The sequence below is a fragment of the Psittacula echo genome (assembly GCF_963264785.1).
Source record: "Psittacula echo genome assembly, chromosome: 5".
Lineage (NCBI taxonomy): Eukaryota > Metazoa > Chordata > Aves > Psittaciformes > Psittacidae > Psittacula > Psittacula echo.
The window spans coordinates 8368448-8379015 of record NC_137739.1 but is presented as its reverse complement, the minus strand read 5'-3'; the positions used below and the strand labels follow the sequence as shown (position 1 = coordinate 8379015).

The window sequence follows — 10568 nt, the reverse complement described above, 5'->3', positions numbered from 1 at the left end:
TAACAGCATTTAAATACTGTTTAAAAGAATAACAGTCCACAAAAGATGCATAATTTTGGATGGATTTCCTTCATGTTGCTCTCAAAGCCTCATAAATCCTCATTGCTTTTGCATATGCTATTTTCCAGCTGAAGAGGTGATGGCAGAACTTGACAAAATTGCACTTTAAACTGATGGTTTCAATAACAAACTTTCTAAGCAAGTTGTTCCCAAAAGTTTTCAGCTTAAAAAATTTGCAGGCAGTTTCTAGCAAATGTTGTGGGTCAAACTGCCTCTGAGGATGAGGTTATAGGGACCTGATGGTGAAGGTTTTGCTAGCTTGGGACATTATCTTCAGGGGCAATAAATAAATGCCATTTATTTTTAACATGTTTTTAAAAGTCTGTTTGAAATAGCTGATTTCTGGCAGTTGGGATATAACCTTCCTCTAAAAGAGCAAGCAGCATCATAAGTAGTACAGAAGTGGCAGGTGTACATCTTGTGTTGCTCAGGATGTAGATTGTGAGAGCAGAGAAACCTCAGCTTGTGTATCAGCTGGTAAGTAAAGTAAGAACTGACTGACCTTTTGCTTTTGAAGCCTAAAAACATCATGTGTTGTGTTTGGTTTATTGTTTTTGTGGGGGGGTTTATAATGATTGGTGATCTTATGCCAGGTGGGATGGTTCAGCATGTCTTTAGGTTTACCTTGGACTTCCTTTCCTTTATGGTTAGTGATTTCTCTTGCTAATTTAATAGCCTTTGGTCTCAGTCATCCTTGTGGAGTAGTAAATATTCTATAGTATAGGGTGAGGGAGTTGATTGGTGGGGTTTTTTTCAACAGTAATTCAGGCTCAGTATTATTCTCAGTATTATAATGAGTTTTGGCACAATCAGACTTGTCTGTTGGAAAAATGAGCTATGTATGCTCTGGAGCGAATCTATTCATTTTGTCTTTTGTTATCTTCATTTGTACTCATCAGTAGTGGGAAAATGTTTCTGAATGTGTAATGAATTAAACTTCATGGGGCAAATACCTATTAAGACAGACTTCTTCAAAGGTACTTCAGTGTTTTAATCCCACAGGTTGAAAATCACATGAGAGACTGTGTTTCACATCTGATATCTTTTAGTCCTGCCACTTTGGACTTTGGTTTGCAATAGCTTTGAGAGGTTTTGGGTGAGAAGGTGCCATGTAAGTAATAATTGGTTTTGTTGTTTGTTTGGTTGGGTTTTTTTAATGATGATTTAATTGTGAATTTTTGTTCCCTCTAGTTAAACAACTATTCTTACACTTGAGATAGAGAATTAAAATGTTTATTAAAACATGAGCAATAACAGGGAAAAACTATGAACAAAGTAAGCTTAAATTCAGCAGGGTTGCAAACCTGCTGAGTTCTGCTGAACGTACAGAGTAGCCTTAAGGAACTGTACCTACACCTGTACTTATAAAATCAGAGTTCCTTGCAAAGGAAGGGGTGCAGCGTGTCTCAAGGAAGGGGCTTCTTTCTCTTTCCAGGCCTTGAAAGTGCATTTGTGTGCAATTAATGTCATATAGCCCATGTAAAAAAACTCTTGTGTCCAGTAGTCAGTTAAATTGCCTGAAATACTAAAACATATCATCCAAGGGAACAAATATTTGTTGCAAGTTCAGTGTCCAAATTCATTACTGCCAGGCTTGGGGAACCCGCCTTGTCCCTCTGCTGTCCCTGCCCTGCTGTGGGTGATGGTACAATTTGCACTTCAGTGGTCTCACCAATGTGCCATATTTTACCCTGGAGATTAACGAAGCTATCTGTTCTGTTAAGGTGTCACTGGGTGTGTTGCATCGCAGGAAGAAGATGCAAAGGCATGATTTAGTCGGAAACTTTCAACACAAAGTTGGAACAACTTCGTCTCGCAGAAACTGCAGCCCCTTTTTGCTGGGTGATCCCAGGTACGGTCAGTTCGTATTCCACTCCGAGGAGCCCAGGGCCATCTACCCATGACTGGGGTAGGAGATGGGAGGAACAGGGTCGTGGGAAGCACCAGCCCGGCCCTCTGTTCCCCTCCCCTCCACCCCCCCAACTTGTTGAGCTCTCTGTCTCAGGAGGGGAAGCCTCCTCTTCTGCCTGCCTCTGAGCACCCCAGCAGAGACTTCCCCCTCCAGGCTGGCTGAAGGTTGGGTGCTGCCGTGCAGATACCTGAGGCTGTGAGGCGGTGCTGGCCCAGTCCCTGCCCCCTGCTCTCGGGGTCTGGCTGGAGCCGCCCAGCTCATTGCACTGCCAGCACAGGGAAGGAGGTGAGCACAGCACAGGTAGGTGAAGTGCTGTGGGGTCCTGGCTCTCCCCAAGAACCCACCAGCTCACTTTTCTCTTCTGCCTGGGTTTTACTTCCCTCTATCCCTTTCCAGCCTGAACCCCTTGAGGGTTCACTCACTGTATATAGTGCTTTTTTCCAGAGGTGCTGGTAGCTTGGCTGCAAGGGGGAGGATGGGCACTGGCTGTGCAAGGGCTTATCAGCAAGACTTCTGGTTATGAGGTTAGCTTTCTGGTTATCGAGCCTCAGATAAGGCAGCAGCTACACTGGAGTGAGTGATAAAATGTCTAGGATTTCTTTACATGGCAGAGCAGCTGTTCAGGGAGCAAGAGGAGAAGGCGGTCTGGAAGCTCCTCAACTGGAGAGTCCTGCAAGGGTGGCATCTCAGAGATCTGATCATAGCATGTGCTGCCATGGTGCAAGGAACTCTCTCTGGGGAAATACTGGATGTAATCTGCAAGAGATCCCCACAGTGTGATTTGGGATTGTCTAAAAGCTGCAGTGAACTTCAGCAAACAGACTTGTTTCACTGCCAGAGGAACTGTTTCATCCCGCAGATTGCGTTACTAAGCAGGGCTATTCCACAGCAGACTTCTTCTGCACCTGCCAATTGTTCACTGAAGTTAGTCAGGATAAAAAAGCACTTTCTTGACATTTAATCTCCTTATATGTTAATTTAGCATGCTTTAATTAAAATATACTCCCTGATCAAAGTGAATGAATTAGAATAAACCAGGATTGACATTTGTAGCATAATTTAAACTATGCGAAGTAATCAAACCTTACTGCAAAATTAACAGGGCAAAGGCAGAAACAAACACAAGAAAGTTCATTGTCTGGGAAACCAGATACTTCTGAATGAGAGATGTACTGTGGTGCTCCCAAAAGAATGGCTGAAAAGGGTTTCAGTGTGTGCAAGAACAGGACGGAGGCGATAGCTTCTTGAAGTCTTAATGTTTAAATTTTTCCCTATCTCTCAGTTTGAGTCACTCCTGTTTAAAGACTGAGACTAAGTATTTGCACTAGACTGAAGTATTGCTAGAGGCTGTTGAAAGGCGTTTTCACAAAAAAGTACCTTGCTGAAACATGAGATTAAACAATCTGTAAAAGGCATTCATATTTATCAGATGTTCAGATCTGTAACTCAAGCTGTGGCAGAGAACTTTTAATTAAAAAAGAGAGAATGGATCCAAATTCAACAGCAAAAGGAAATGCAGAAATTAAGTCTGTTCAGATATAGTCTTAAAATAAAGGAAAGGGAGAGAAACCCTAACAAAGTCATCTCAGTGTCAGAGTGCAGTTGGCCAACAGGGATCTCCGTGTAATTTGTTAAAACTGGGGACTAATCCCAGTGTAAGAAGCTGCAATCTGCAGAGCAGGGCATCATCTAATACCTCACAGTCACCAGTCTCACGGCTGGGTAGAGAGCCAGGCTGAGGGTGCAAAGGCAGAAGATCCTCTCTGCAGTAAACTTAGTGCAGTGTGGATTAAAGCAGCTTGTGGTCCTCGGCGCTGTGGAGGGCATGTGGCTGCAGAAATACCTGCAGCAAGATCCATTCAGTCTCTGCTTCCTTTCCATCCCATTGCATTATTGCAATCTGCATTCTTGTCCTTCAGGAACTAGACTGAAAGCAACAAATTCATTTCATGTAGGACAACTGTGACACAATCAGTCTTTTCTGATGAAAATCAGACAGACCTTGATGAAGAGCTCCAGGTATCCTGTTACTGCTCTTCCAGCTAATTTATCTTTCAATGATCTTTATAGCAGCGATAGCAAGAACTACTAAAACATGTATTTCCATAGAAACTATGTCCTAGCTGATGGTGAAAAATTGATCATATGTTTGTGAGTGGAGCTTTCATCCATCTAAATAAAGTGGCATGGTCTTGAACTCCAACTTTCCCACATGTGTCACTTTCCCTCTGCTTCAGAAGGGCATAAGGATATTGCCCTCTTTATAGAGTAGCAGCGGTAGGGAAGAGGAGCACTCCTTCACCTTCTGTGCCTGGAGCACCCTGCAATGCCGTGGGGTGAGCGAGAGGGCCGGACCCTCCAGCCATTTGAGTTCAGAGACCTGCAAATGGAGGGTTCCAGACCTGTTCTGCAGTAATTGTGCAGGCAACTTAACAAGCTAGAGAAAGCTTAGGGTTTGTTTGGAGCTTGTTTACTATTTCCTTTTTTGCTCCCCCAATTTCTTTTCTGTTTTATCTGAATTTAAAAGGATTTGTTCACTTTAACAAAACTGCATTTAAGTCATACTGAAGTGTAAAGTGGGTTAGTAAGTAAGCAGTGCTTCTAGGAAGGAAATTAAAAGAGCTGCTTTGTAAAAGGGAAATAAATCTGTCTGCACATGCACACTTGACAGACGTGTATTTGCATAAAATGTATCTCTATCTTGGGAAAAGACCTAAATTAAAAACTTGGGAGCAAACACTTTTAGATCATTCTGATCTCTATCTGTACTCCATAGCTTAGTCTGTCTCTGGTTTATAGCTATGAAAGTTTTGTGTGAATATTGCCTTTTGACTGTCCTGTATGTTTTCCTTTTCAATTTAAGTATCTTCTGATTTTAATAAGCACTAGGAGAAATGTGCAGACTTTTGAAGATATGTTTCTTACTGATGTCAGTGAATCATGCTGAGATCATACACAGTCGAAACTCTGAAGGTAAGACCAGAACTCCTGTGTGAGGGATGTATTTTGTGTGGATGGAAAAAGCTATGTGTAGTAAAATAGATGCAGTACTATTTAGTAACTAGGACCATATTCTCTGCTCTCTTGACTTCATGGAGCTCTGTCAGCAAAGAATTTAACCAAGATTGCTTATTATGTAGCCTTTTTTTCACTGTTTTTATGTAAATGCCTTTAATCAAAACTGCATTAAATACTTATAAATAAATTAGATGTGTATATATAGTTTCGATCACTGCAGTAACAGGATAATCTTTTACAGATTTGCCTCCATTATTACACAAAGCTGTGGTTAGTATTTTTATTTGCTCTCTCTACTAACATTTTATATTATAATTTATAAATAATAATTTATTACATATATTTATGGTTTTTTTCCTTAGGAGGAAATAATAACTGGGAAATATCTGAATGGTAATATACAAAATTATTCCCACTTATATTTCTAAAAGGAATTAAAACTCAATATCTCACCATAACTTTTTATGTTCAATTTTTCATGTGCAGCCCTCCTTGATATACTTCATTTTCAAAGGTAATGTGTTATTCTCACCATCTTTATTTTTTGGTATTATCTTGCACTTCAGATATGATCTGTTTCATTTACATTGAAACTGAAACATTATGGGTAGAATAAAAATGGCACATATGATTACTTTGGTTTAGATCTCCTGTGAGGAGTATTTCCTCTTAACAAGGGAAAAAGATGGTTTTCATGATGAAGAAAAAAACATACACAGAATGAGACTAAGAATAAACACTAGCTACAGTTTTCAAATGTTCTGACAATTAACTTTGTTCATATGTTTCAGAATGGCTTCTTAAGGAAATCAGGTGCAGTTCCAGCTTTCTGTCCATCTCCCTCTTTCAGTCCTGCTCCATCCCCCCTCTATCCCACTTCCAGCTCCTGGTGACTTTTGAATTATTTGCTAATTTTGTCTAAATTTGAAAGAGCACGATAAGCCTCAAAGGCAATTTCTGCTCCTACATTCTTTGAGAAAATCAATGGCTGTGTAAAGAAGACACACTGAAATGAATGACTCTGCTGGGGAAAAGGAAGCAGACATTAGTCACTGTACTTTCTTCCGAGAAGCACATCAGAAGAGGTATAATGGGGTGCCAGGAAGCACACCTATAGCTCCGGACTAGCCACAGCACAGCTTGTCTCATGTCTGGAGATGATACTAATGGCAGCACATTGGAAAGCAGAGATCATTGTGGGTGCTTGTGGCATTAGATAAAATAACCTCATTCCCTTCCTCACTGAACTGTGTGTTTTCTTTGCATTAAATCAGTTGGCTATTAGCCTGGTTAGGCCAGAAAGCTAAGTACTCGTGCCATTATTGTATTAGTAGCAGTGGGGTTTTTTTGTTTTGTCTTGTAATCTGCTATTTTACGTGTTATGTTACTTTGCTGGTATTTCTGGTCCTGTTTTGTGTTACAGTTCTAATGTCTGGACAGCAGATATGTTTACAAAAGTCATGGCATATTTTCATGCGCAGGAAGTTATGTTCACTCTTAGCAGCCTACAGGTTTGTGCTATTTAAAAATGTTATTTAAAAAAACAACCTATCTCTGTAGCCAAAATTGCATTATCAGTAATAGAGGTAACTAACAGATCTACAGTGTAGCAGGTAAGTAGGAAATAGGAATAGGGGCCTTGGTTGTTTTTTTTCTCCTAAGATTGCAGGGGTATGCAAGGCAGAAATAATAGTAAGATTTTTTGCTTTTGCTCTGACAGAAAGCAGATGTTAGGAATTTTCAGATTCAGCTATTGTTTCTAAACTGTAAATGAGTGTATATACATGCTCTTCTCCCCAAAATGGCAGGTCTCTCCCAAATTTTGACTATGGAGGTAGTTTGCACTGCTTTGGATGGAATGAGAGGCTCCAGAGCATCCTATAAAACACATTCACCTTTTAAAGCTCCTCTGATCTCTGTTTCTGTAAATTGTCAGTGTGGAAGTGATGTAGGAAAGAGTCATTGTTCTTCATCCCTGGTCATTATGATTAGCTATGAGCTGGTTTAAGTGGAGCTGTAGCCTGCTAATCAAAGCCTGAACCCCTCCATCCTCCCTACCTGTGCACACTCACGCCCTGAAAAAGGAAGGTATCAAATGTGTGCCCTCTGAGCCTCGGGTATTCCCAGAAGCCCACTGCCATGTAGCTCCACAGCACTTGAACCATTTCCCAAGTTCCATTTCACTGTCACAGCTCAGCCAAAGCTACATGAGACTACCATTGCTTCTTCTCATTTGATTACATTTATTAACAGTTTAAGGCTGTAAGCATGCAGCAAGGACCTATCTGTGTTAATATTTTTGGTGGCAATGCAAGCTAAGCAAAACCAACAAACAACAGTTTCAACTCAAATTCCAAATTAATTCTGAAATAATTCTGTCAGGAATTAGAAGGGATTTTACTCCAGTCTGATGCTAATGAGCCTTCCAGTGTTTTCTGTTCCAGTGTTAGAATTCCCCTTAGATATTCAAAACAGGAATGAGATTGTTACCTGGTAATGCAATTTGATGTGAGAGAATTTTTTGCCTTACACCTAGTACAGACTTTTCCTCCCATCTAATTGCACATTTCCTTCCTTTTTTTAAGTAATAATTTTATGCACACAGTACCTGATTTTTTTGTATTTTTTTTTTGCTCTTTAAAAGTTTCATTTTCACAGCCTTGCTGTGTGAAGCATAAAAGTATTATTACTCTTGGTTTATGAAGTGAGAACCTGAGGCATCTGTGTTAAATGGTTCACTTCAGAGGACTTGCTCGTGCCACTTGGCTCAATCCAAGAATAGGACTTAAAAACTACTGTCTTTCAGAATTACATTTAGATTATTTTGTTTACTGCTTGTGTTTATAGTTGTTCTAGTTGTTGACAACAATACAGGAGCTAAACACTTAACCCTCCTTAAGCAGAGATTTTCAGGGAGTAAAAGAAGCCCCTAGTACAATAGTATGACTTTTGTGTATATTATGCATATTTTTCTATACTTCAGATGTCCATAGAAAGTTACCTGAAGAACCTTTTATACCAGCCTAGGCAACTACTGTCTGAATTTCAACAGCTTGATCAGCAGCAGTTCCAAACTGCAATGAAGTATCTCTTCAACAGCAGAAAGGACCATCTTGTAAGTTACTCTGCACTTGTGGAAAAGAAAAGCTGCTGTCAATGGTTCGAATAAATGGGAGAGGGCCAGACTTGGGGTATTGCAGTTACTGAGTCGGTTTGGATAAGGTTCCAGGGGCCTCACTCCTAAGGCTGGACTTACTTTATTCTTCTTGTCTAAAAGTTTGATGCCAAGTCCAAGTTGGATATATGGATTTTCTCTGCAATCAGTGGAGAGAAACACATCTCCAGGGAATGATTTACCTTCCCACACAGTATCTAAAAGAGGTAGGACCAATTGTTCTCAGAGAGTGTCTGCTTCTCTTCAGTGGCTAGAAAGAGAGCCATAATGACTAAAGAAGATGAAATTACTTATCTTATTAATTAGTTATGGGAGCATGCAAGCAAATTGTTAGACAATTTGGAGGAGAGGCAGTATAACATCATTCGTTGCCTCTGTGATGTGTCCCTGTGTGACCCATCTTGAAAGTCTCGCTCAAAATCAGTAAGTGCCACCCAGGGAGGATTAACCCTGCAGAAGGGATCTCACTGCAGGGGTGGGATCACAGCCTGGTGTGGGGAGCACTTGGCATCTCCTCTGCCAGGAGGAGGAGCCTCCAGCGTGGGTATCGCTGAGGGGGGAGATTAATCTGGGACAACTGTAGTGTGTTTCGCCAAACACGAGGTGACTGCCCAGAACAAACACTGTATAATCCAGTATTCAACATACTCAAATTAGTGTTGTTATTATTATTAAACATATTAATAAACATAATAATTATTCAAACAAAAATAATAATGAGATAATACTCATTCAATTCTGATATTCTTTCATTTTCCAAGTAACTATTTCTTTCATGAGAGCACACACCATAACTTCAGCCATTTGGATTATTTTTATGTTTTTCGTTTTGATTTTGTCAAAAAATTCAAGCTGCTGTTTGGTCAATGCCAGAAACAAATCATCTGAAGGAATGCACTAAACAGTTTTTTGCAACTATTTTTCGTGAGAACAGCACCATATTTTTATAGAATGCTTTCTGTCAGGCCTCAAAATGAACAATATACTGAATTAGTCATAGAGTTGTTCTGTTAACCTTTTGTTGCTTGCAGGAAATGGGAAATATTATTCTTGATTGGGACAAAACTAGAGAGAGAATATTTCAGAGCCCAGGAGTAAACAGGACCTTGTTCCTTATAACACTGGATAAATGCTTTCTGGCTCTGAGTGCTCTGGACTGTGTGGATATCATAAGCCAGGTTTTGCGTGTGTCAGCAGTGAACTATCTCCAGCCTGATGTCATTGGGAGCCTTCCAAACATTCTGCTGGAGGATGCTTTCAGAAACTTGTAAGCCATTTATTTTCCAGACACAATTAAAACTATGTAGTATTTGCTGGCTATATATACTTTTAAAAAGAGGTTACTATATGGTCTCAGTCTATTGTTCAGATACTGCTTTCTGCTTATGTGTGGCTGTTTCTAAAAGCATTTGCCCATGTTTGTGATTTAAAAAGACACCTAGATAGTTAACTCATTAGTGAACTAACATGCTCTTGTATCACTTAGATCAGCAGTATTCAAGGACCTCTATGACAAAACCTCAGCAAATACACAGAAAGCTCTGTATGGCTGGATGAAGCGGATTCTACAAAAGTCCTATAACATGAGTGGTATGTTATGTACAAAGTGCTTTCTACTTTCTTATCGTAAAACAGTCAGCAAAAGACCTATCCATTGTATTGAATGGTTTCCCAAATTTAACACAGGTCTGTATAAGAGTAGCTGTCTTGAATACAGTAAACAATATAGTTGGTATTCATAGCAAATAGTTCTCTAAAGATGTTTGCTCTTCATCTCTTGTGCGCAGAGCTATACATAAAGTCTCTGTACTCAGGTCCTTTTTCTAAGACTTAAATAGGATACAGTTGTCAGGTACTCTGCACAGCTGTGTTATTAACTTCTGAACTCCAATTTAGAGTAGAAAATTAGATCTGTCTCAGAATACATTAGCCACTGCACTGTTTAAAATACGACAGAAATGCAGGATGTTGTGAAAGTTCTATTGCATATGGCACTGACTCATTCTGAAAAGGGATGAGACGAAGACAGAGTTAATTAGTTCTGATTTTATGCATTTTACCACATCTGTTTGCCTTGCTAATGTTAATGTGTCTTAAACAAATGTGCCACAGCTGGAACAGTGCAGGACAGGCTCCATGAGGGGCTGTTATGCAGCAGCAGCACTAATGCATCAGAGCCAGTACTTGGGTTTCACTGAACATCCCAGCAGTGCTGTTGTGGAACTGGTTTAGACTTTTAGATGTGTAGGCTCTTCCTCTTTCCCTGGAAATCAAATGCAAAATGCCTGTTTCGCTCAGTGCAGCTAAATTTGGCTCCTGGGGTTTTTGCTGTTTCAAAATAGCAGAGTAACCTATTAAGTCGTAGAGAGGAACTTCCTGATGCTGCTAGGAGATGGTATGGTC

At 40.1% G+C, this 10568-nt stretch overlaps 1 protein-coding gene across 1 annotated transcript in view; it reads left to right on the top strand.

Annotated features, from left to right (window-relative positions):
• Positions 1-4866: 4866 nt before the first annotated feature.
• The window catches only part of OTOA (otoancorin), a gene marked incomplete at both ends in the record, with an annotated part of 47420 nt that continues 41718 nt past the window's right edge, over positions 4867-10568 (top strand). The window contains 8 exons of the mRNA XM_080618130.1: positions 4867-4945; positions 5232-5260; positions 5353-5383; positions 5477-5504; positions 6414-6501; positions 7974-8105; positions 9197-9432; positions 9652-9755. Coding sequence (XP_080474256.1) covers positions 4867-4945; positions 5232-5260; positions 5353-5383; positions 5477-5504; positions 6414-6501; positions 7974-8105; positions 9197-9432; positions 9652-9755 — 727 coding nt within the window. The remainder of the gene's footprint in view (positions 4946-5231; positions 5261-5352; positions 5384-5476; positions 5505-6413; positions 6502-7973; positions 8106-9196; positions 9433-9651; positions 9756-10568) is intronic.